The sequence below is a fragment of the Crocuta crocuta genome, unplaced genomic scaffold, assembly GCF_008692635.1.
Source record: "Crocuta crocuta isolate KB4526 unplaced genomic scaffold, BGI_CrCroc_1.0 scaffold110, whole genome shotgun sequence".
Lineage (NCBI taxonomy): Eukaryota > Metazoa > Chordata > Mammalia > Carnivora > Hyaenidae > Crocuta > Crocuta crocuta.
Window position 1 is genome coordinate 1,988,205 of NW_027527386.1, and position 26,252 is coordinate 2,014,456.

Consider the following 26,252-nt stretch of genomic DNA (forward strand, 5'->3'; position numbering starts at 1 on the left):
TCGGGGCTGGACAAGAAGTTTATACACACCCCCCTCAGGTCCGGGAGCCGCAGCGGCTCCAACGCATTTACAAGCATTTCATCACAGTGCCTGCTCCGGGGCCCGCGGGGTGCCACCGGGCTTCCCCTGGACGGGCCCTCACATCGCGATAATGCTTTATTAAAGGGCAGATTAATATGCAGCTTTTGGGGGGAACGTTTTTACAAATATCAAAAGGAACAAATCAAGCATCCTATATAAACCTTTCCAGACCTCGGGAGGTCTGCGAAGCAGGACAAAGTGCTCTTCACACAGACTCGCAGGGCTTTCAAGTATCCGAGAGGCGCTTGGGGACCCTATAACCACCCTCCACAACCGCACCGGGCCCACGGGGCCCTCAGCAGGGGCCGAGCGAGCTGGCGGGCAGGGGGCGCTCGCTGCTGTCCAGCCCCATGGACCCCCCAGCTCCGGAAGTGGTTCCACACGGGGCCTGGGCCTCTGCAAGGCAAGAGAGGGAGAGGGCTTTAGCGGGCTGCACCCCAAGACTGGGTGGAGGGTCTCTGCCCCCCACGGCCCCCACACCCTGTCCCCTCCTCAGCTCGCCCAGCAAGAGTCAAATTCAGCCTCCGTCACCGGCCACACCGGCCCTGTGGTGCGCCCTCACAACCGAGCCCTTGCGCTTCCTGCCCCCCCCACCCAAATCTACTCGGCTCCCACCTCTCCTCGGGCCCCTCGGAGACCCATCTACCGCCAAGACCACCCCAGGACTCCACCGCTCTGCCTCACAGCACTCAGCCCGTAGGGCAGCACCGCAGGGGCAGCACTGAGGATTCTCTCGGAAGCTTCTGGAACAGTGCCACGACATGGTCAGCACTCAACAGCCAGCCCACTACTACTGCACCTACTTCTGCTACGGCTACTGCAGTCCAGTCCGAATGTGCCCCCAGCAGCGTTCACACAAGTCAGACCCTCCGGGGCCTGCACCGGAACCCACCGCCCGCACCCACCCCAGCCCCCCAGGGCCTTTGGGGTCCCATCACTCAGCCTCACTGTTCACAGACAGGAGGCGCGTGGGAGCGAGAGGGCACGTCCTTCCCTTCCTGCCGGGCTGATGAAAGACGAGGGCTGGGGCCCTTCTCACCCCCAACATCCGAGATGTCCAGCATCACACAGTCGCCGTCCTCCTCTTCCTCCTCCTCTGTGTCCGCCTGGAAGCCATCCAGGTCCCCAGCTCCGACCTGGACAGACAAGGGCACACAGGCCATCAGCAGCAGCGGCAGGCGGGCTGCTGTGACCCCCCCCATTCTGGCAACAAATCTGAGGAGTCCGCTTGAGAGCCTATCAGCAAAGGAGCCCTGGGGGGCAGGGGGCGGGGTGTCTCAAAGGACCGCACTCATATCCCCGAAAACTACCACCGGCATTATTTGTGAACTGTTTCTGACTTAGAAATCTGGATTTCTGGCTCACTCACGCTTACACCACTCCCGCCAGGGACGATGCCACCCGAGCAACTGTGGGCGGGAGTCCGGCAGCGCCTCCACCAGGAGAATTCCTACCGACATCCCGGAGCCATGGTCACCGGCTTGCACCAGGGGGCAGAGAGCGTGGAAAGGACTGATTTTAAACACCAACCGTGCACACGGGCGCCTTTGTACATGAACAAAGAACCAGCAGAGGCAGAGGTGGGCTTATTTCAGCAGGAGGCCTACTCCGCAGAACACCTGGAATTCTGTGCCATGGAAGGCTGCCTTTGCCCGGAAGAGGGGTGAGAGCCGGCACAAGGCCACGCGGGGTGTGCAGACTGGGCCCGGGCCCGGCCGGACAGCCCCACGGACACAAGGGCCCCCAGAGCGAGCCGCGCTGCCGCTGGCAGAACACAGAGGGGGGCTTCCAACTACCCGTTTAAAAGAATTCACTGGATAAGAGCAGAGCGCCGGCTCTCACTGCCCCGACTGGCAGTTGCTCGCCGGGCCCGCCGAGCAAAAGGAACCACCAAAGGTCCCCGCTCACGGCCCTGCGGCCGGGACTCCCGAGTGCAGGCCCACAAGGCTTCCCACGCCTCCACCAGTTCCCAGACGAGTCACCAGGCGCAGCCCCGGGGACGGGCCAGGCTTCCGCAGCGAGACTTCGGACGGCACCCGAGTCCCGCTGTGCGCTCGGCAGCCAGCAAGAACAAGCTCTGTAACCCATTCCGGGTCATTTTGAGCACAGATTTCTGACCAGGAAGGGAACGCAGAGCCTCTCCCCGTTTTAAAGGTCGAGTCACCCTAGGGCCGCACGGCACCGACGCAGAACTGGCGCCTCCCCTCAGCCTGTTCAGCTCTGCGACCAGGACACCTGGTGAACACGTGTTAGAACTACTTTGATGCAAACAGATTTTTAAATTCCCACAGGTTTGAAAGAGCCCACCCGGCAGACCTAACAGCTCCACCTGCGCACGCCTGTGGTCTGCAGCCGCTACCCCCGAGACTACAGAAGCACCAGCGGCTTCACCGTGCCTCTATCCCCCTTCTAGAAGTTTACTTGTGTCTCTCACTTCATGTGGGTGTCGTGCGGTAGGGGCTCTGCTCAGCGCAGGCCCCAGAGCCATCCGCCCTCCCCTCCGAAAACAGAACCAGAATTCTGTTGAGGGAGCCGGCCAGTCCCCTCTCCCAGCCTCTCCTGCAGCTGGTGGGCTGAGCCAACGACTCTGGCCCGACGGACTCAGGTGGAAGTCTGCGGGGGGCATCCCTTTCCAGCTAAACGGAGTCTCTGCCACTTGGCCCTGCTGGCTGGAGGGGGGACAGCCGTGTGTGACCACGAAGACAAGGGCCACGCGCTACGGAAGGAGGGAGCGGGACACGGGGAGCCTGTCAGCACAGGGGCTCAGGGCCTCTTGCTGCCGAGACAAACACTTCTGTATTGATGCTGTAATGCTGGGGCCCCATTATTGGTGGCCCGACAAGAGGGGACCATGGAGCAGAGTGTCCCACTCGGAAGAGCAGGGGTGCGGCTCGCTGCCCACAGACCCACTCCCAGATCACACCCAGAGCCGGGCACTCTGGCATCTCACTCCCCGATGCACACCCCGTGCTGCCCACACGGCGGGCTGGGGCTGTCACGTGGCATTTCCTGAGGGGCTTTTAAAATGCAGACTTTAGGGGCGTCTAGGGGGCTCAGTCAGTTGAGCATCCAACTTCGGCTCAGGTCATGATCTCATAGTTAGTGGATTCGAGCCCCACGTCGGGCTCTGTGCTGACAGCTCAGAGCCTGGAGCTGCTTCTGATTCTGTGTCTCCCTCTCTCTCTGCCCCTCCCCAGCTCGTGCTTGCTCTCTGCCTCAAAAACAAACGTTAAAAAAATTAACAAAACCAGACTTTAGATTCCTCTCTCAGACCTACTGAGTCAGAATCACTCGGTCCAGCGAGCCCAGAACTCCAAAGATGGTAGTCTGCTCTGCGTGTGCTTCAGCCCGAACAGTTTTAGACCCCCAGGCACAGCAGGTGAGCCCCGCGCAGGGCCTGGAGAGTGGCTCGCGCGCCGTGTGGCCTTCAGTTGAGGCCCCCACACTGCTGAGCCTCTACGAAGCTCACGTGTGAACGGGGAACAGAAGCACAGGGCTGCTGCTCCCGTGTGTATCATCAGATGGAAGTCCCCACACACACTTCCTCAGACATCCACGGGTCACCTGGGGTGTCACCCTGCTTTAACTGGGAGCACTTCTTTCCTGGTGCCTCCATAAAATGACAAAGCATCTTACCCATGAAATACAGGGTTTGTATAAAATGCCTAGTACAGTACCAGGCATGTAAGGCAACACGTAACAGGGGCTAAAATCATGGTTTTGCACGCAAGCATGGGTTAGGAACCCAAATGAGGACAACCACGGGTGGAAGAGCACGGCGGGGCTCAGGACGCAGCTGTGACCGTCACGTGACAACGTGTGACTCTACATCCACGCCGGTGAAACAGACAGACACAGCGGGGCCCTGTGGGCGGGGAGAGGGCAGAGGCCTGCAGACACAGATAAGGGGACAACGTAGGCAGAGCCAGTCCCACTCCGGTTCCTCCTAAGACTGTTCGGTGACGACAGTGCCGACACGAAAAGGTTCTGTTGCTCAGCAGCCTGAACCCGTCACAGGCCTGACGAAGGAAGGCCCTCATTCGGCTGCAGAGCAGGGAAGGGAGCGACCTGTGGGCCTGAGGCTCCCCCAGGACAGCCCTGCACCAGCCTTGCCCTGAGGTCAGCTAACAGTGGGTAGCTTAAAAGGAAGGCTTACGAGGCAGCAAAGTCCAGGGGCGCCCGGGTGGCTCAGTCCGTTAAGCGTCCGGCTTCGGCTCAGGTCATGATGGCACAGTTCATGACACTGAGCCCCGCGTCAGGATCTGCGTGGACACTGCAGAACCTACTTGGGATTCTCTCTCTGCCCTTCCCCCACTCGTGCTCTCTCTCTCTCTCTCAAAATAAACAAACTTGAAAATAAACAAACCCCAATTGTGTCGAAGGCCTCATCCATCGGTGCCAGCAGGGAGGCGGGCTGACAGCACCCCAGGAGTAATCCCTCCTGCCTCTGTGCTCTGAGGCCACTTTAGTTTTTTGTTTTTTTTTTTAAATGTTTTATTTATTTCTAGGAGAGAGGGAGAGACAGCGTGAGCAGGGGAGGGTCAGAGAGAGAGGGAGTCATAGACTCTGAAACAGGCTCCAGGCTCTGAGCTGGCAGCCAGCACAGAGCCCGACGCGGGGCTGGAACCCACGAACCGCGAGATCATGACCTAAGCGAAAGTCGGACGTTTAACCGACTAAGCCACCCAGGCACCCCACCACTTTAGTTTTTAAGCCGAAAGGTGACTAACGTCAGAGAAGCAGCGCAGGAGTGGGGCGTGAGGGGGCATCACCATCCAGCCTTTGGCACCCAGCCCCCAACCCACACCTCCCCTGCAGAGGCCACTGGACGTGAGGGGGAGACACGCTTTTTTAGATCTCTCCATCTCATTCTCCTCATAAAATCTAGTCTCAAAACCTGTACTTCCGGGAATTGCGTGCCTGAAACGAGGATCTGATGCTGCAAAATCCATCTCTGGTGAGACTTAGACGCGTGAAAGAAAAGGAACTCATTCCACTCGTGTTCCAGGAAGGAGAAAATCAGACACACGCAACACCAGCGAAGGCTGCCGCTGGGGCACCCAGGGCCCTGGAGGCCGCCCCCCACGCGTGTCCCTGAGGCCGCCCGGCGCCCCAGGACCCCCAGGCTGCTCTGGGAACTTGCTCCCGCACTGCCTGTGATCAGTGACAGACTCCCATCGGTGCCTCCCATCTGGTGGGCTCTGCTCATCACCGCACACAAGGTCCAGCAAGGTACCTGATGCACAGGAAGTGCTCAGTAACCACATTAAGTGAACGTAAAAGCAGAAAGAAATTTAGAACACTAAGAAGTGGGGGCGCCTAGGGGGCTCAGCTGGTTGAGGGTCCAACCCTTGATTCCAGCTCAGATCACAGTCACGGTTCGTGGGTGGGATCCAGCCCGAAGCGCATGCTGATAGCGGGGAGCCTGCTTGGGATTGCCTCTCTCTCCCTCTCCCGGTGCCCCTTCCCCACTCTCACTCACTCTTTCTCAGAATAAACTGTTAAAAAATTAAGAAGAAAACAAAACACTAAACTAAAAAGCCACTGCATGGAATGCTATTGGGTGCGAAAAGGAAATGAGCTACGCAGCCATGAAAAGTCAAGAAGAACCGGAGATACACAGAGCTACGCGAGAGAAGCCAATCTAAAAAGGCTACATGCTGTGTGCACCCAAGCCTGTGATTCTGGAAAAGACAAAACAACGGGGACAATACAGAGATGTGTGGTCACCAGGAGTGTGGGGGGAGGAACGGATGAGCAGACGGAGCACAGGGCACGTTTGGGTCTGTGACTCTGCTCTGGACAAGATCACAGTGGTGGATACACATCATTGCACGTCTGTCCAAACCTGCAGACCACACAGCACCAAGAAGGACCCCTGATGGCAACTGGGGACTCGGGGGACAAGGACACGTGGAAGTAGGCTGTCGACTGCGACAAATGCACAGCTCTGGTGCCAGGTCGACGGTGGGGAAACTGCAGCGGGGGAGGGGGGTCGTGTGGGAAATCACTATGCTTTCTGGTCACCTTTGCCGTGAATCTAAAACTGCTCTAAAAACACACTTTATTGAAAACGAGAAAGCGCCCCCACCCCGCCCCTCACCTGCCCGTCATGCCTGCGCTTCTTCATGAACTGGGTGATGCACATGCTGCCCGCTGACTTCCTCTTCAGCGATACGGGTGTGCCCTGGCCGGGCCCCGCGGCCGGGGAGCTGCCACTGTCCTCCCTGGTGGCCGAGGGCACCGTGGTGACGTAACTCCACTGGCACGGCACGGGCAGGTGCTCCTGATCGAAGCTCTTCAGCACCTGCGGGTGGACGTACCAGCACATCCTGAAGTCAGGCCTCTTCTCGTACACTGAGTTCTCAGAAATGATCCGTTTGAGCCTCGCCTTGGAGGGCACGGCGGCGTCCTCACTGCCAGTGGGAGTCTGTGGGCGGGAAGAGCCGGGGCTCGGCGGGCTGGCGGAGCTGCTGTCGGGACTGCCCGCGTCCTTGCCGAGCAGCCCGCGGCGGCAGCACTCCTGGAACTCCCGGATGATCACCTTGCTTCCGTTCACGTTCCCGTGCAGCAGCGGGAGCAGCTGGGCCAAGACTGGCAGAGGGGAGGGAACACGGGAGAGAGAGAACAAACATCGCATGCTGCTCCCCGATCTGTCACCAAGTCAAGACACAGTTTCCAGATGGCCTTTTTAATTAAAAAACAAACAAACAAAAAAACACAACCACCCCACAACTTTTTTTTTTTTTTTAAGCAGGCCCCACACCCAGTGTGGACCCCAATGCAGGGCTTGAACTCACAACCCTGAGATCAAGAACTGAGCAGAGACCGAATCGGATGCTTAATGACTGAGGCCCAGTTGCCCTGAGGGTGGCCTTCTAAGGGCAGGTTTAAGACGAGCGCAGTAGCCGCAGAGAAGTCTGTGAAGGCCTGCCTCTCTCTTGCAGCGGGTTTCTCTGGCTGAACTATCAGGCCTCACGCTACGCCCCTGTCCCTCCTCCGTGCTCCCCTGCCGAGCCGCGGGGCCTCCCCTGGCTGTGAAGGGGAGGCACAGCTGACGGGGCGCGCGGCCTTGGCCGGGTGCTCTGGGGAAGTGCACTACCTGAACGGCTGCCCTGCGTGGCTGTGCGCGGTCTTCTGTTTTCTGTTCAAAGACCTTCTACATTTACGGTTTTTTAAAAAATGTTATTTCTTTTTTTTTAATTTTTAAAAAGTTTTATTTATTTCTGAGAGAGAGAGAGAGAGAGAGACAGCGTGAGCAGGGGAGGGTCAGAGAGAGAGGGAGACACAGAATCTGAAGCAGCTCCAGGCCCTGAGCTGTCAGCACAGAGCCCGACGCGGGGCTCGAACCCACGAACCCCGAGATTGTGACCTGAGCTGAAGCCGGACGCTCAACCGAGCCCCCCAGGCGCCCCAAAGACCTTCTACGTTTTAATCCAAACACCTAATAAAGTCTCCTGGGCCCGGGACAGCAGGGAGCCCGATCCCCTCCCCTTCCGCCAGACGCTGGCACTCACTCTGCTGGTCTCTCTTCTCTCGTTTGGAGGCCTTGGGCGTCTGCTCCTCCTCGGACGGCACCGTTTCCAGGAGGCAGGCCGTGAACTGCTGCAGCACCTTTAGGTCGGCACCACCATCCTTGTCGGCCGCCCAGATGCAGCCGATCTTCACGGGCTGCAGCACGCGGAACCTCTTCCCCTTGGCCAAAAACTCGTCCCACTCTTTGGCCTTCAGTTTTTGGCGAACCTTGTGGTTCTCTGGGTCGGCACACTCCTTGCAGGTTGGAGAACAGTGCTTACTCGGGGTCCCCGGGGGCCCGTGCCCTCTCATGCCGCCTCCGGAATGGTGAGAGGGAAGAGCGTGCTGGGGCAGGGCACCCTGGGGCCCCACCGCGTCCCGCAGGCCTCTTCTAATGCTATAGTGACCGACACGCATGCCATTTGCCATGTGGAAGCATCCTCTCTGGTCATGACTGGCAAGTCTCAGCTATTATTCTAATGTCACCAGTAAGCCTCTCAAGGCCAGTCTGGATTTCCTGGTGAGCGTGGCATGCCAGGGCCATCAAATCACCACCCCCAAATCCCATGCCCAGATCAACGGATGGGCCCAGGCCCTTCCACGCCAGGTGCAGCTCCATTGTCTAACCCCAGGGAGCCCGTGGTCACCTCGGACACGCCTACCCCTCCAGTCCGACTTGGACACACAAAAGCACCCCAGGCATGGCCACACTTGTCTGTTCGTCCACAGCCCAGAGACTGGTCTGGAAAGTTGGTGGTGGGGGTTCAGGGCTAACTCCCAGGGCCACGGCGGCCCCTTCGGGAGAGATGGAAAAGTCCTAGATTTCATTTTGGGCGATGGATTTATAAATGCCAATTGTTAAAGTTCACTGCACTCAATGATTCAAATCTGTATGGTTTTTGGTAAGTTCATACCTCAGCTAAGAAAATTTAAAAAGAATCAAAGTGGTTTAGTGCTCTGACCCGCAAACCTCAGGGCACCAGCGTCACAGCCCCCAGGCTGGCAGCCACCAAGCTGGTGCCCAGCCCAGCCTTCTCAGGGACGATCACCTCCCTGCTCACTCCCTTACCTCAGTGACTCCCTCATCCTCAGATAGGTACCCATGGGGTACGAAAAAACCATCATCCTCATCTTCATCCTCTCCCACTTCGTCATCATCATCCTCAAAAAGAAAAAAAAGGACGTTCATAACACGTAGCAACAGAATATCTACTTTGCTCAGAACGTGAGCCTGCGAACACCTAACAGACACTCTTCTGGACAGTGCAAGGACCGGGAGAAACTTGGTGGCCCAACCCCAGTAGCTGACAGCGGGCCGGGGTCAGGTACCACACGGCGAGCGAAGCCACCCAGATGTGAGACGGAGGGGCAGGGGTCATCAAGTAAGGGTTCCTAAGACAAGGTAGAAGCCTGGACGTTACACACGCCTGAAACTTTCAGACGACACCATGGGTCGAACAGAGCCTATACGTGAGTGGACTCAGCCCGGGGCCTGCCTTCTGGGTGAAGCCTGAACCGGTGCGGGCTGGCGCTCACCCCCTCACTGTGGGACAGGGACTCTCCCGGCTCCTCCTCTTCCCACTCCTCGTCACTGTCCACCTCGTAGTCCAGGAGCTTCTGAGAAAACAAAGACACGGAACGTCAGGCACGGCTGTCTTTCAGGGCTGGCAGAGCAGAAAAGCTACAATACGCGTGGAATCCAGGAGACCAGTGTGAAAAAGGCAAAACGAGAAGGAAACACGGGCCGGTGTGCCGGGACCATCCGCCCGTCTGCCACGTGCTCACCTTGTCTTGCGCCCAGGGGTCCCTTGGGTGGATGACAGTCGTCTTCTTATTCCACGTCCCCCAGTACGCCGGGCGGTGATTCTCGGAAAACTGCAGGAGCTTCATCCTGCCAAACTTCTTCCTGTCAGGAACGCCGTCCACCTTGCCGCTCTCCACGATCACCACATCGCTGGGGGAGCCACCAAACTCAGTAACGTGCCTCCCCCACGACGTGCCCGTTTGCCACCCGAGCTTCTCAAGGAAGCAGGCCGTAAACATCACAAAGATGGGTAACCACCTGCTCCCAAGAAAGCTAAGGAACATTATTCCAGGGACATGAAGCCAAGACGGAGGGAGGAACAAGACTGCTAAGTGCTGGCCCAGCAGTTACAGAAGCAGGGCTGCGGAGGGGACGCAGAGCGACCAGAACAGGGAAACGCCCATCCGGGGAGCGCGGGAACAGGACACGGGACCCCCGCCCGGGGAGCGCGGGAACGGGAGACACGACCCCTGCCCGGAGGGCCCGGGAACAGGACACGGGACCCCCGCCCGGAGGGCCCTGGAACAGGACAGGGATGCGCACTCCACAGCAGCAGCTGCCTGCAAGTCCACTGCACACAGGACGCCAGAAGAGAGACAAGTGGCCCAAAGCCAAGCCAGCAGCAGCCCAGAAGCCAGGGCTGTGTCCCGGGCCGCTTCCCAGACTCTCCACCTGCGCTCTGACTTCACCAACAGGCAGAGGACTGTCTCCCTGGCCACGAACCTGTTATAGATGTCCGTGCTTCGGTTTGAAGCCACGGTGGGTCCAGAGCTGAGGGGCTGCCGGCCTTTCAGATCTTTCAGGAAGGAGAATTCACCATTCTGCTGCTGAAGGAGCTGGTCCAGCTGATCGCAGAGGTCCTGGTCGAAGGCAGTCCGAAACCGAGGGGCAAGAACCATGTGCTCTTTAATTTCAAAAGGGGCAAACTTCCCACAAGAGCCAGCCAGGGTCTGAAACGGAGAAGAGGGCATGACGGCGCCGCCGTGCGCTGGGACGGCCCCTCGGCAGCGGCAGGGAAGAGCCAGACACACAGCACAAGGCTCCCCAGATCCCTCCAGCTTGGGAGGCCCCAGGGCACACACCAAAGGCTACATGCCACATGACGTCACCAATACAGATTTCTAGAAAAGGCAAAACTACAAGGTCAGAGGTCACATGAGTAGTTGCCAGGGGCTGGGAAGTGGGGAGGAGGCTGTGGACTCTAAGGGAGCCGTATGGGGTAAGAGAAATACTCTAGATCTGGATTAAGGTGCTGTAGAATCCCACACATTGTCACACTCACTGAATGGGAGTTTTCACTATAAACACCTGAATATACATGGCTCTTTAAAAAATAGTGGTCAGGGGCGCCTGGGGGGCTCAATTGGTTTAGCGTCCAACTTCAGCTCAGGTCATGATCTCACCATTCCAGATTTCAAGCTCTGTGTCGGGCTCTGTGCTGACAGCTCAGAGCCTGGAGCCTGTTTCAGATTCTGTGTCTACCTCTCTCTCTGCCCCTCCCACACTCACACTGTTTCTCTCTCAAAAATAAACAAACATTAAAAAAAAAAATTTTTTTAAGTAGCGGTGGGCGGGGGGGCGCCTCTGGGTGGCTCAGTCGGTTGAGTGTCCAATTCTTGGTATCAGTTCGGGTCAGGATCTCATGGCTCATGGGATAGAGTCCTGTGATGGGTTCTGCACTGAAAGCTACAGAGCCTGCTTGGGATTCTCTCTTCCTCTCTTTCTGCACCTCCCCTGCTCATGCATGCACACTCTCTCTCTCAAGATAAAAAATAAGTAAAAGTAATAAACTTTTAAAAAAATTAAAATAAAAAGTAAGAAGAAGGTGGGGGCGAGAAATGAGAGCAAAAATCCCAGCTGAGGAAACTGAGGTCCAGGAGAGGGACTGTGCCCAGAGTCGCACCATAACCTGCCTTACGGCCTGGAGCCCATCCCCACACTGAAGGCTGCTGTGGACCTGACACGTCAGTGTCTGTGTCCAAAGAATCATCCACTGTAAATTCTGGTGGCCTTGCTGTCCCTTCTCAGAGCCCCTTCAGCAGCAGCAATGTGTGTGCCAGTGGGCCCCAGAGCTGGCAGCACTCGAGGACATGGGCGGTGGGGAGGAGAGTCCACGTCTAGGGCTTTTGTGGAAGAAAGCCAGCCTTCAGCCTCACTGAAGAAAGGGCGCTGTGGCCGGAGGCTTCATCACGGCCGCGTAGCAGGCTGTCCAGGGGCTGCCCACGCCTGGCTGAGGGGTGCTCTGGGGTGGGACCCAGGCTCCATGATTCTGTAAAGCTCTCTCGTGATTCCGACTCACAGCCCAAGGTAAGAAGCGGCAGACTGCCCACCTCACTAATGAACACGTGCTGGGACGCCGGGTACCACAGGCCAGAGTTAGGGCCGTGCCCCACATGACAGCCACAGAGAGCAGCCACGCTAAGGGACCACGCATTGAAAAAACAAGAGGCAAAAAGAAAAACAAAAAAGCCATAAATAAGCAAAAAGCAAAATGAAAACAAACTGGGAAAGAAAATGTTTGTCTCCGGCCACTGGACACACAAGGCTTTGAAACCACACGCAAACTGCCATGAAAAATTTAAAATGTTGACACTGAAGAGAAAGACTTCTGTACAACAGAAGACGCCGTGAACAGGCTAGACGGCAGGTAACAGACTGAGAGGCAGTATCTGTCGTGTGTGTCACCAAGAATGAGAATCCTGGCTGTGTAAGCAGCTCTTAGAGGTCAGAGGAAAAGCCAACCATGCAGAAAAATAGGTAAAAAATAGGAATATTTCACAGAAGAAAATGGTAAACAAAAAACGATGTCTAAGTAGAATAAAAGAAAAACGTAAAGTAAAAAAGGGTATCAATTTCTTTTTACCCATTGGGTTAGTGAAGTTAAAAAAAAAAAAACACATCACATTCTGTGCTGGTGGAAGGTAGGGACCAGCATGTGTCCCCACACCGCTAAGCACGGACATCGGCGCTTTGTGCTGGGAGGGCACCTGGACAGGAAGTAATAGGATTCCGCCCGAGGGCTTATCTGGGGATGGAGCATCTGGCCCGTGTCCAGGTGGCTGTCGGCACATGTGCAGAGAGGAGTATTAGTGACACTCCGTGTGCCCCTAATGGGGCATCGACAGGGCAATGGACATATAAACCATGACGCCATCCATACTATGAAAGGGTTGCAGCAACAGAAAGCACACAGCTGACCCAAGCGTACCTGCACGGCAACAATTCGAGATGCGGCTACGAAATCAAAGCAGGGACATGACAGACTCATGGTTTATTACATGTATAAACAGACAAACATATGAAGGGATGTAAACGCAGAGAAAGCTTTAGATGGACACCCTTGCACTGGGGGGGATGGGTTCCCCCGGAGCATGGAGGGAGGGGGACGTGAGGAAGTCTGCGGTCTCTGAAAGCAGACACTGGTAGACGTGACAGATGCCAGGCTGAGGGAGCAGAATTCTAAACTGTTGTTTCATGCTTAACGTTGCCTCCCATCTGGAGCATCAAGCCCATGGGGGTGAGGACTGGGTCTTCTCGGACATCCTCCCCCACAGCTGCTGCGGCAAAACCGTTTAGGAAGCAACCTCCCAACACCTGGCAGTATTTTAGCCAAACTGCCACTCTTCACCTTTTCAAGGACACGGTGAGTGACAAAATAGCGAGCCTCCAGATTCTACCAGAAATAAACGCTCCCTCCAGTAGGCAAGCAGGGACTTCCTCTCAATGAAAGGGAAGCTAGCTGATCAGAAGATACCCTTTTATTTTTCAAAGAGGGGGAGCATGACAAAGACAAAAAGCCAAGCCAGAGGAGGCCGGTTGCTCACCTTGGGGGCCTGCGGGGTCTTTGGTTTCTGAAAGAACCTGGTGATCTCAGCCTTCTCCGCTTTAATGCGCTGCAACGGAAGAGAAGGTGAGCACGAAGGAACGGAGAGAAGCAGTGTGTCTGAAAACGTGCCGAAGGCCCCCGGAACGGGAGTCCCGGCACTCTGAACTTGAAAGCATTACTTTGAAGCCGGCTCTCGAAACCCACCGACCCCACCCCCAGCCAGGCATCGGCCCATCTCCACATGAGGCGCGCAGTACGGGGAACCTGCCGCCACCGGAGGGCATGTGCACACGCGGCACTCCCCGCGAGGGCCACCTGGCTGCCCGAGACCAAGGGACAGCGGGCTGACCGAGCCCAGCATTCCCGGCAGAGCGGCCCACCTTCTCCTCTTCCCGCAACCGTTTTTCCTCTTCCTTTTTCCTCTTCTCCTCCAGCTTCGCCCTGGGAGACAGGAAGCACAGCTCCAGCCCGGGGCAGGGGCGCGGGCGCACCCCGAGTCAGCCTGGGCTGCCGGCAGCAGCGGGAGTGCCCCCCCCCCCCAGGCACCCGCCCCCCAGCCCCTCCTGCCGCTCCTTGCGCCGCTCCTCCTTGCGCCGCTGCTTCTCCGCCTTTTCCTTCTCGTCCTTCTCCCTCTTCTCGCGCCTCTCCTTCTCCTTCAGCTCCTTCTCCTCCTCCTTCTTCTTCTTGGCTTCTTCCTTGGCCCGCTTGGCCTCCTCCTTCAGCTTCTCCTTTTCTTCTTTCTCCGCCCTCAGCTTGAGCTGCTTGCCCAGGCGCTCCTTGTCCTGCGGCCGAGAGACGAGGCTCGGCTGAGCCCGCGCACCAGCCGCCCCCCCCTGCTGCCTGCGCGGGGACACCGGTGAGGCCCCCGGCTAGCTGCCAGCGGTCTTGCTGGCAATTTGAAGTAAGAGCCTTTCTGTGCCCAGGGGAGGGGGAGTCGCTCAACAGGTGGAGCGTCAGACCTCAGCTTAAGGCATGATCTCACGGTTTGTGGGTTCGAGCCTCGTGTTAGGATCTGTGCTACAGCTCAGAGCCTAGAGCTGCTTCGGATTCTGTGTCTCCCTCGCTCTCTGCCCCTCCCCCACTCACACTGCTTCTTTCTCTCAAAAATAACATTTAAAAATTAAAATAAAAAATAAAAAAGAACTACCTCCAGGCTACCCACTGTTAGGCCTGAACTGCATTTATTTAATCAGAAAAGAGAAACACCTATAGGTTCTGCTTCTCTATCTTTATTTATTTTTTAAATGTTTTATTTATTTCTAGGAGAGAGAGAGAGAGAGACAGTGTGAGCAGGGGAGGGTCAGAGAGAGAGGGAGTCACAGACTGAAACAGGCTCCAGGCTCTGAGCTGGCAGTCAGCACAGAGCCCGACGCGGGGCTCGAACCCACGAACCGCGAGATCATGACTTAAGCGAAAGTCGGACGCTTAACCAACTAAGCCACCCAGGTGCCCCTGCTTCTCTATCTTTATTTATTTTATTTTTAAATGTTTTATTTCTAGGAGAGAGAGAGACAGTGTGAGCAGGGGAGGGTCAGAGAGGGAGTCACAGACCGAAACAGGCTCCAGGCTCTGAGCTGGCAGTCAGCACAGAGCCCGACGCGGGGCTCGAACCCACGAACCGCGAGATCATGACCCAAGCAAAAGTCGGACGCTTAACCGACTAAGCCACCTGGGCGCCCCTGCTTCTCTATCTTTAAAACAAAAGCATTTTTCTTCTTATCCCCCCAAAATCATATACGATCATAGGGTTTATTTTTTTTTCCTCTGAAATGAAAAATCGGGATGGGGCACCAGGAATGTGCTAAATGAGGGGGAAATAAATGAAAACAAACAGTAAAAGCAAAAACTGACTTTGTTTTATCTTTACATCAGTTCCTCATTCCAAACAGCTGGTACGTGGCCTGATGTCTGTGCTATTATACAACCTTGGATTTCCCCCAGAGAGGCTGCCCGGCCGGACACACAGGTGCTCCCTTCTGCCACAGCACCGGGTCACTTTCAAGGCCCACGTTCATCAGAAATGGGTGTCCCGGGGGCGCCTGGGTGGCTCAGTCGGTTAAGCGTCTGACTTCGGCTCAGGTCATGATCTCGCGGTTCATGGGTTCGAGCCCCACGTCGGGCTCTGTGCTGACAGCCAGCTCAAAGCCTGGAGCCTGTTTCAGTCTGTGACTCCCTCTCTCTCTGACCCTCCCCTGCTCACACTGTCTCTCTCTCTCAGAAATAAATAAAACATTTAAAAAAAAAAAAGAAAAGAGGGGCGCCTGGGTGGCTTAGTCGGTTAAGCGTCCAACTTTCACTTAGGTCATGATCTCGCAGTTCGTGGGTTCGAGGCCCGCATTGGGCCCTGTGCTGACTGCCAGCTCGGAGCCTGGAGCCTGTTTCAGTCTGTGACTCCCTCTCTCTCTGACCCTCCCCTGCTCACGCTGTCTCTCTCTCTCCTAGAAATAAATAAAACATTTAAAAAAAAAAAAAGAAAAGAAAAGAAATGGGCATCCCGGCATTAGGAGCCCGGCAGCTCAGCTTTCGTCAGGCCCTATGACTACGCCCTTATCTCTAGACAGTACCCTACCCTCTGCCCCGAGGAATGTCTGGACTGTTCCAGTCCCCACAGGGTATCCTCTGCAGCTTCCTGTGACCCACAGGACACTTGAGGAAGGAGCGTCTGCAAGGTGGTGCACTGCTTCTCATCACTAAGGAAGGCAGATGGCTTCTGGAAACCAGTCATACCGGAGCCCCGCCTCCATTCCCACCCCACGCGAGCCCGTCTCGGAGATTCCAACAAAGAATGAGATTAACACTAAAAACATCATCAAAATCTGACCTACAAAAATTGAGTGCCGCCCATGAGGCGGACGGCACAGAAGCAGCCAGTGAGCACACGGCCCAGTGTATCGTCGCCCCTTCTGTGAGCTGGCGTCAGGGCAGAGGCCTACTGGCCCTCTCTGCTCTTCACAGCAATGAGAAAAAAGTGCTCTGCTTTGCAGTGTGTGACATGAGGTGACCCCGACAACAAAAAGGAATGCTGCACAATAGTCACCCATCTAGTGTCACGGCCACCAAACCGGCACAGCACGCGGGAAGGGGCCTGGGATGCAGGGAAAGGGACTGGGTCCTTTGGAAGGCAACTCTCCAGACGGTGGAAATAATGATAATAATAAGAGCAAAGCTTGGAAAAGTCTACGAGCAAAAGCCACACGTCCCAGGGCCCGGTCGTGCGAAACGAAGCCAGCGTCAGTGCTGGTCCGGTCAAGCAGGGAGGGCAGCAGGACCTTGCTTACTGTTTAACGCAGGAAGCACAGGCTAACATTCTACTTCAGGGAAAAGGTCTTACTCTTTGCAGTCTGAGCTTGTCCTTCTCTGCAGACGCTTTGACCAGTTTCTTTGTTATCTGAAACGAGAGACATCTCTGTCAACATGGGCTGTTCCAGCCCTACATCATATAGAATATATCACACACTTCTTTGGGCAAAAAAGAGAAGGGGGGATGCGGATAAGGGACTCACACGATTAAGAACTTCTTTATGAAAAAACTACACTTTATGAAAAAACTGTGACCAGTTTCCACTAAATAGAACCAAAACACTGAAATGTCCCTGTGAGGTCGTGACCTCCACTGAACATGCACATGCATGCATCTGGGGGGAAGACTGAGGAGACAGATGAGAAAAACGAAGGGGCTCAAGCATAAGAAAAACAGGCAGGCACAAAAGTAAACGCAGTGGACAGCCAGGAGGTGACACGGAGTACAAGGTTTGTGACAGAGGATGTACCCCGTCCAAAAGGGATGGAGCTCTTACTGGACTGCAGCCCCGCAGCTTTCCAAGAGCAGCCAAAATTGGGAATTTTATTTAAATTTCAGAGGTAGTGTCTAAAAATTAACACTGTGTGAATTAAATCAAACACATCTATGGGCTGGATTCCCACAATTTGTACTCTCTGCCTAGTGCAGCTTCTAGAACATGGAGTAAATGTTCAGGAAAAAGCTCGGCTTCAGAGGCAGGGGCCCGATCCAGGCCTCCTGTGCCCCAGGACACGACATTCCCTATGGCTCTGCTGCAAAGGGAGCCTGGGCTGGAAGGACCCACGCAGGCGCCCTGCTGGGTTCAGTCACCACGCTGGCGGCGTGGCCTCAGGAAGGGGTGGGTATGAGCAAGTTCAGACTACTGGCCTTCAGACTACTATGCCATCTCCAGAGCAGGGAATCCTGAAAACCAGACCGCCAGCTGGGAGAGCAGGGGAGGGAGAGCTCGGGCCGAAAAGGCAGTAACTCCCCAGGCTCCTTTGAGACTCAGAGAGGCAGCCAAGAAATGGGACCGGATGACATGGGGCTGAAAACCCAAAGGCCCCTTTCTCTTGAAAGGCTCTGACACACTGACCAAACTGCGGAGCGATGATTTCATTTGGGAAAGTCCAACCCTCTTCCAGAATAAGGCTTACATACTAACACATTCAAGAAGACATCCTTCTCTTTTGGATTACATCATCCCTTAGGAGATGTCCGAGCAGAGTCATGAAAGCCATGTGCCGGCAGGACCTCGCCCAGCACCGACACTGTGCTCGAGCCCATCTGCACTACGCATGTACCAGCACAAATGCCAAGTTACCAAAGCGTTTTTACCAAGGGCTTAAGAAAAAGCATCTGCCTTCTCCAGAGTACACTTTGCCTGCCAGGCCTGTGGTCTCACCCCCACCGTAAAGGGCTGAGCAGCAGAATCTACAAGTTGCTCCATGTGTTGTCCTACGCGCTCACATCTGCAGTACCGAACGTGACCTACAGACCCGTGCGAGGGCGCCTGGGGAAGCACATATGATCAGTCTTGCCCACACTTGGTGAGCTTCCGCAGGACCCCCAGAGGCCGCCCAACGACGTCCAGCAGTCAGAGCAATTATGACTTCATGCACGACCCGGGTGCATTGCTTCCCTGGACACTCGGGGACCTTACTGGTCTGCTATAATGTTATCTGCTTGATACCTGGCCCAAGTGCTCACGGAACTCTCTCCAAGTCTAGGCCGTACGTGTTACCTGACTGGAACTCAGCTGCCAAAAACAAGATCCAAGATCCCAGAAGGAAGCTGAAATACACACACCAATGATCCCACGCCGTCAAGACTAATTTCACTAGTGCATGAACATTTGTGTACTTGACTCGCAGGATCCTCTCCGAGCCACCGGCTCTGATTTTACATACAGGGACACCTCATTTCTTAGCTCCGAAGCAGCAGTGAATGAGGTGTGCAGTAGTGGGGATGCAGCGGGAGCAGCTAGAACCCTGGCCACAGGGAACCAGGGGGCACAGCAGTGAGGAAGCGATACAACCCAGCCCAGTCCGGCCACAGCGGAGGGCAAGCAGGCAAAAATTCCCTCAGTGCGTTCCTGGGAGCTCACAATTCTACTCAACGGCAGCCCAAGGAAACACGTAGAAGGAAGCACATTACAATCATCCTGTCAAGGCTGAGAATGAGAGAAACAGAAACACCCACCACCGAGAAGGAGTCTGTGGACTGCATCTTGTCCCCATGAGAGGCAGAGGATTTGGCAGCTAACAAGAGACCCATCTTCCCAGCCAGGTATTTCAGGCCCCAGAATGAGAAAGAAACATACTTGCAGCACAACAGCTCAGGTAAGGAAACAAAAATGTTACGGTGTATTCCCAGGGGAGGCCTCAGTACACCACACAGACAATATAAAATGACAGCCTCCCGCAGAGGATTGTCATGCTTCTGTTAGGTTTAAAAAAAATTTTTTTAATGTTTTATTTATTTCTGAGAGAGAGAGAGAGAGAGACAGCGTGAGCAGGGGCGGCGCAGAGAGAGAGGGAGACACAGGATGTGAAACAGGCTCCAGGCTCTGAGCCGTCAGCACAGAGCCCGACACGGGACTCGAACCCACAAACCATGAGATCATGACCTGAGCTTAAGTCGGATCTTCAACTGACTGAGCCACCCAGGCGGCCCCCCCCGTTACGTTTTTTAAACATGGAGAACTTAATATGCGTATACCTTAAATTCTGCAGGGGAAAGTCCCAGTGATCTGGGTTTGTTTGTATAGACACAAAGATTCCAGTAATACAGCTGTGTCAGCACCATCGATTACGGACACGTGATCTCGACTCTCCAGTAAAGCAGAGGATCAATTACACAGTTAAAATGCAAACAAACTTGAGAAATGGTTCTATCCCAAATGCTAAAACACTCTACTGCTAAATAGCAACTGTTTGGCTAGTTTCTGGCGAGTAATCTGACCCTGGATTACTTAAAATAGGTGTTCGTAAATAACTGTTTTTCAAAGCAAGATTCTCTAGAACCCTGAGTACCTAACAAAACAAAGACAACACAAAAACCACAACCGAATGAAGCTCTCGGGGTGGACTACATCAGACTCCCTGGAACAGACAGCAGGATCTGCATTTTAAGAAGTTCCCCGACAGGGAAAACACACACACACACACACACACACACACACACACACACACTCTCTCTCTCTCTCTCTCTCTCTCTCTCTCTCTCTCTCTCTCCAGGACCAGTGAATGCCTAGGGATTCCAATGCAGAAATACTATAGTACCAAGGCCAGGAATAATAGAGCCAAATAAAACCCAACACGTTACACAGTGATATGAAGCATGTAAGCTTCCAATGAGCTTCTACCTACGACTCAGAAAGGACATGGAGAGACAAAGCGTAAAACCAGAAGTATCCCCCAGACTAATAAGGGTGAGGAGAAACTTGAATTCCTGGGGAAAGTGTTGGATGAACACCAAACACAAAACCAACAAGCAAATCGAGAAGGGGAAGGAGAGAAAGGACACGGCTGTGGGTGTCATCGCAAGTGGTCTGCCTCAGCGGCCCTCCCGGCGCCCAGAGCCTCCCCATGACCACATCATTTTGTTCATCCTTTTGGTGTCAACCACCATCAGGGGGCGCTACTTCCACTCTCGTGATGGACCACCTGTGGGCTGCGGGGGCGATTTTCTGCCCCAGGCTCTGGGGTCATCCAAACCTTGGCCGCTCAGGGGTACATCATTTGCAAAGATGTGCAATAATGTTGCCTTCTGGAGCATTTCAAACGTGCAAGTCTGTGTTCAGAGTCAGACCGAGCCTCTCAGGTGACGGGCGTGCTAGCCGGGCTCACGCAGCTGTCCGGAGTGCCATGCAGGCCACCAGGCAGAAACTAAGTTGTGTCGTGACAATGTCTGACTGTGCCACTTCCCGATTCTCGGGCTTTGCTATGGGAATAAAAACAAACCTAAAAGATGAAGCGATTCAGAGGAATGCAAACACGTGTATGCGTCCCGGTCTCGGGGCCAGCTCGCTGCGCCATATCTGGGGACGGTGTTTCCGCGAAGCAGCGGCCTGGAAGGATTCCAAGCAACTGGCTGAACCAAACAAGATGGCTGACGACAAAAAGAGACTTCGCCCCTGATTCTCAGAGTCTGGATAACGGCTCAGGTGGAAGTTTAAAAATGCACATCTATCTGCAACATTTAGAAACTTAGAAGAAAAAAAGACTGCTCCACTTTTGATATTTTGAAACCTAAAGTGAAAGCAATTTTTTTTCTTTTCTCCTGCATTCCTCAGGATATAAACGATGTGAAATCATCTAGAAAAATAATTTTTCCCTTAGAGATCAAAGTTCAGAAAGTGAGTGAGGTCAAATCAAGTAAGTAGAGACTGAATGATCCAACCAGAATCCAATTTACATTAAAAAACCAAGGCGGGGGAGGGAGAGCCCGGGTGGCTCAGTTGTTTGAATGTCTACTCGACTTCCGGTCAGGTCAGGCTCTCAAGGTTCCTGGGATCAAGCCCCAAGCTCCGCGGTAGGCTCTGCGCTGAGAGCACAGGGCCTGCTTGGGATTCTCCCCTCCTTTCTCTGTCCCTCCCCCACTTGCACTTTTTCTCTCTCTTTCAAAATAAATAAGTAAAAACATTAAAAAAAAAAAAAACATGGGGCGCCTGGGTGGCTTAGTCGGTTAAGCATCCGACTTTCGCTTAGGTCATGAACTCGCGGTTCGTGGGCTCGAGCCCCGCGTCGGGCTCTGTGCTGACTGCCAGCTCAGAGCCTGGAGCCTGTTTCAGAGTCTGTGTCTCCCTCTCTGACCCTCCCCTGCTCGCGCTGTCTCTCTCTCTCTCCTAGAAATAAATAAAAAACATTAAAACAAAAACAAAAACAAAAAGACCGAGGGGGGCCTGGCGGGCCCAGTGGGTGGGATGTGTGACTCTTACAAGTGGGCCTTACTTAAAACAAAGAAAAACAAAAGCCTAATGTAAACAAAAATCCCACCAATTCAAGAACAACCCCCCAAAAACCCAAAACAAAGGAACGCTGTTAAACACACTTCTGGATTCTTGACTGATACTATCAGTTTCAACCACAAGACCCTACGGGCAGATGAGAACAGAGGCCGCCGTCATCACAAGCAGTGACACAAACGGGTGCTTCAAGTCACCCTTCTGTGGTCCGTAAAAATGGTGCCACATTTTCCTTTTGCTCTTGTTGCTCTGGGTGAGGTTTCTTGGGGGTGGGGGGGCTAGGCGGGTGGGGGCTGACCCTACAGAACCTCCATTTCATTCTTCCCATGGCCTCGGGGACTCTCCACGAATGCTGACTGACCCCTTACACGGCGGTGTCAGAACAGGAAGAAATGGAGGGAGCCAACGTGTGACATGAGGGTCATGGCTGCCTGCTTACCGCCGTCCCCCGCTGAAACTGCTGCGGTACCAGCAGCGTCCGTCACGTGTGAACATTCATGGCTACCGAGAGGGCGGCTCACGGAAGGCACCTGACACGCTGGTGGCTAGCAGCCACCACCCAACACCCCTAATGGTTTCAGAAAGGGCAAGAACTCCGCGTCCGCGTGCGGCCCCACCCACTTGGCCACTAAGCACCCGGGTGGCACGGGTGGCACGGCAGCCCCAGGCGACTCCGGTCGGCAAGGCCACGCTGGCACTCGGCAGAGATACTTACTCTGCGGATAGGTGTGGAGGTGGGGAAGGGTCCGGGACCGCCGAAACGCTTTTTGGGAGCACACTGCCCCTCAGGCGAGCTGGCCGGAGGAGAAGAAGCCCCGGACGAGGGGCTAAGAACAGAGTCTTCCTCAGGGCTGGACTCAGGCATCTCGCCATCAGGGGGCCCGCCCCGGGGTGCAGGTGCCATGGGAGACAAGGCTCGGGGAGGCTTTGCAGCCAGGATGTCCTCCAAGACCACCACGGGCACCTTCCCTTTGAACAGGATGCCCCTGGCGCCACTCCAGCCGTCCTGGTCCTTCTCGGAGCGTGTTCTCGGAGCCGCCGTCGGCTCGGGGCAGCTCTGAGGGGGGCCCTCCTGCCCGTCTCCGCTCGTCTCCGCACCACCGGAAACAGCACCCTCCTTCTCCGCTTTACATGGAATGTCCAAAAGGGTCTCTTCAGGACACGCCAGCTCGTCCTCCATACTGGCCTCCAGCAGCCCTCGCTCCCCTCTGGCTTCCGCTCTGACCCCACTTACGGCCTCCTCGGAGGGAGAGGCTGCAGACTTTAGTTTTCTATGGGCCACGACACCATCTAGCTGGTCGCTCAAGTCCTCTGTCAAATCAACGATGACCATGGTCTGGTCAAGACTGGTTTTGACTCCACTTCTTAAAAAGGTGTCTAAGGGACCTTTCCCATTGACAAGTTTTGGACTAAAATCTATGTCAGAACCCATATGACAGCTGTTGTCCAAGTTGTCCAAAGAGGTCTCGAGATCAGGGACCCGACTCTGTGCAGGAGCACCCTCAGGGCTCCTCGTGTCATCCGTCCCGTCCTCACTCTTCTCCTTTGTGACAAGGTTCAGGCGCTTGAAGGGCAGACGAGCTGAAACAGAGAGGGCCGTCGTTACAGAGGAAGGGTGGGGAGCAGCAGCCCATCAGCACTTTGATATTCCACATGCTCAACAAGTAGCAGCCTTGCTGGGCTTGAGCTGGGGCTGAGGGGATTTCTCTAGAAAACACTCCTGTCCTCGGGGCCACAGGGGCCCCTGCCCCTACTCCCCTCACCCCAGACCCTGCTGCCCTCAACAACCAAACTTGCAATCTGTCATCATGGGAGGAGGGAAGCAGCCACAGGGGAATCAAATACTGAGTTTTAAAAACCAGAAGCCATAGTTCTGTATACGGTCCCGTCTGGCCTGCGGGTAAATACACCGCCCTCTCCCACAAAAGGGCGCGGACGCGTTTCTCTTCCCCGTTTCTCTTCCCGTACACTGGTTCAAGCTGGGACAGGTGCGCCTGCCAGAGAGGATGTCTGGGAAGTCTGGAGATGTCACTGGCTGTCATGACATGGGCGAAGTGACCCGGGACGCCACTAAACTCTACGATATACAGGACAGCCCTGCACTGTGACAAAAATGACAGAAAGTCAATACAGCTGAAGGAGAGAAACCCTGAGAAAGGCAGTGACCACTGGATTTGCTCCTGGGAACCTAAGAAACCAGTAAGCAATCAAATGGGTTTCCTAGCTTCCGAGTGGAAGGTGCAACTCTTTATCTCCGCCCCCCAGTCCCCTTAATGCTCCCACCGAGGACCCCAACAGAAGGCCTCTCCTCCAAGGAAAGTAAAAGTACAACTGAGGAGACAATGAAGGATATAAGTTGGGAACAGTATTTAACCCCTTCCCAGAACGTTACCTTGTATTAACTTCTTGACTGGAAAAGCTGGTCTGTCTTTGCAATCCATGGCTGTGAATAAAAGTGTCAAAGAACAGGTTATTAGAAGTTGGAAATCACGAAGTGGTAAATACATATGCACCACCCAATATGTCCCAAGCGGTTGTCTTGTGGCATTTTTTTTTGGGTCACCCCTACCCCCAGGGCCTTTGGCAATGTTTAGGGAAATTTTTGGTGGTCTTGGGATGGGGGGGGGACATCTAGTGGGTAGAGGACAGAGGTACTGCTAAATATCCTAAAATACAGATAGCATCCATGACAGAATTTTCTGTCCAAAATGTTAATTGGTCGAGAAATTCTGCTCAACACTGTCACATCTTCTCATCTCCTTGGGGCACGTATCACTCTGAAACTTACATTGTTTACTATGTCTCCCTCCTAACAGAAAGCCTATGACAACAGGGTGGTCTATTTCATACTATGTCCTTGGCACTTCACTCAGAACTGGCATGAGTTCAGTAACAGGGACAGCAAAGGGGAACGATGGGGCACTTGCTGGCTCAGTTGTGGGGTATGCAACTCCTGATCTCAGGGTTGCGGGTTCAAGCCCCAGGCTTGGTGTAGAGATTACTTAAGAATAAAATCTTTAAAGGGGCGCCTAGGTGGCTCAGTCGATTAAGCATCCAAATCTTGATTTTGACTCAGGTCGTGATCTCTTGGTTCATGAGATCAAGCCCCAGTTCAGGCTCTGCACCAACCACGCAGAGCCTGCTTGGGATTCTCTCTCTCTCTGCCTCTCCCCTGCTCGCACCGTTGTTTCTCTCTCTCCCGGTTTCAAAATAAATAAAATTTAAAAATAAAATATTTAAATAAACAAAATGGGAATGAGTGGAAAGATGAAAGAAAATACTGCATGACCAGTTTCACCATTAAAGTCCCCAAAATGTTCTCAAATCCAACCCCTCCCTACTACCAACTCTATAAAATCAGAATAGGGCTTATTTTGTTTTAAAATAAGAGTCTATAAACATAAAACACTTTAGAGCATGTTGAGCTTGCCAGGCAGGAGCTGAAGTCCTGTCAGGAAGTAAGGGAGAATGCTTTCCTGCATTTGGAAAAAAAAAATCTCAAGAACAGAATCTGAGAATATCAAAGCTGATACAGAAATGACTGCAAGTAGAACTAAGTCTTTAGGGAAAAATATCCTTAAATCAGTTAGAATAAGTTTAGAAACTGACACCTGCTAGCATATAACTGGCTTGAAAAAAAACTCAGGTTATTTGGGGACAGCCTAGCCCACCCAGGGATCCAGACTGTTCAAAGGGACACGTACAATCCACACGCACTCGTGGGTTGTCACCAATGCTCTTTATTCTGAGACTACACCCCTCCTAATTGTATCTAGCACTTAAACATCCCTTCCTTTTTTGACAGGATGGTCAGAGTAAGTAACGCTTTTTAAACTTTTTGATTAAACATTCTTACGAGATCAGATGACTCAGCCCCAGCTTTATTTATATGAATTTAAGGTCTCCGTGAAATTTCAAAGTCTGGAAACAATCAGAGCAACGGTTCTCAACTAGGGGCGATTCTGCACCCCATCCCCCACCAGGGTCCCCTTAGCAATACTTGGATACATATTTGGTGTCACGATTAGGGGAAAAGGGTTCGTACACGGATCTGATGGGTGGAGGCCATGGGTGCTACTCAACATCCAAGGGTGCACAGGACGGCCCCCAATGTCAACACTGCCCAGGTCGAGAAACCCTGCATTAGACTAGTTGATTTCCTGATCAAGTCCTACCTATCTATCGGGCACCTACGAGGTGCCAAGCATTGCGTCAAGTACTAGGGATACAGTGGGAGTCGAGCAAGGTGGCCAGGCAGTCCCGTCGTCCTCGGTTCGCCATCAAACGTTTCGGAGGCCCTACCAGGTGTCAGGAAGCCCCCTCCCTGGGCTGGGTGGGGGAGGGGAAGACAGGTCTTCACCTTGGCACAGCGGGCAAGCTCAAGAACCCGGGAGTCCCAGCTCCCTGGCAATCCCTCCAGCCGGGCCTCTTACCTGGGCTTGCCCTGAGCCGCAGATGCAGCTGTTCTGGTCCCCGAGCCCGTGGGACCCCCGGCCTCAGTTTCCCCACCCGGCCAGAGGGCCGCTGCACGGGCCAACTTGCTCCGGGGACAGAAACGCACTCGGCAACCTGCAAAGCCAGCCCTTTCGCCTCCCTGGGCCTCAGTCTCCCCTCCTGGCCACAGCGGCCCGTCACCGCGGTGAGCCCTGGAAGGACTTGAGTGACGCAAAAGCGCCGGAGAAAAGAAAAATGGTCGCGGCCGCAACAATAACGTCAAGGAGGGCGCCCTTCGGGTCGCGAATGCCCTCGCTCAGCCTGTAACGGCCGCACCGACCGA

General features: G+C 54.5%; 1 protein-coding gene across 1 annotated transcript; it reads right to left on the reverse strand.

Annotated features, from left to right (window-relative positions):
- Positions 1–26,195, reverse strand: CHAF1A (chromatin assembly factor 1 subunit A). The gene is made up of 15 exons (XM_077745364.1): positions 25,909–26,195; positions 23,868–23,918; positions 22,191–23,056; positions 16,558–16,614; positions 13,773–14,008; positions 13,607–13,667; positions 13,225–13,293; positions 10,124–10,350; positions 9,382–9,550; positions 9,133–9,213; positions 8,666–8,758; positions 7,599–7,851; positions 6,185–6,675; positions 1,121–1,217; positions 1–477 (listed from the first exon to the last, which is right to left on the reverse strand). The coding sequence occupies exons 2-15, from the start codon at positions 23,914–23,916 to the stop codon at positions 377–379; spliced, it is 2,850 nt and encodes a 949-aa protein (XP_077601490.1). The 5' UTR covers positions 23,917–23,918; positions 25,909–26,195; the 3' UTR covers positions 1–376.
- Between the last annotated feature and the right edge of the window lie 57 nt (positions 26,196–26,252).

Bases quoted from the DNA above. Each gene is read 5' to 3' on its own strand.
- CHAF1A (XM_077745364.1), bottom strand. From the start codon at position 23,916: ATGGATTGCAAAGACAGACCAGCTTTTCCAGTCAAGAAGTTAATACAA. The intron at 13,668-13,772 runs GTGCCTGGGGGG...CCTGTCTCCCAG, and splicing joins CAGGAGGGGCTGGGGGGCGG to GGCGAAGCTGGAGGAGAAGA. The intron at 1,218-6,184 runs GTGAGGGGCGGG...TTGTCTGTCCAG, and splicing joins AGCGCAGGCATGACGGGCAG to GTCGGAGCTGGGGACCTGGA.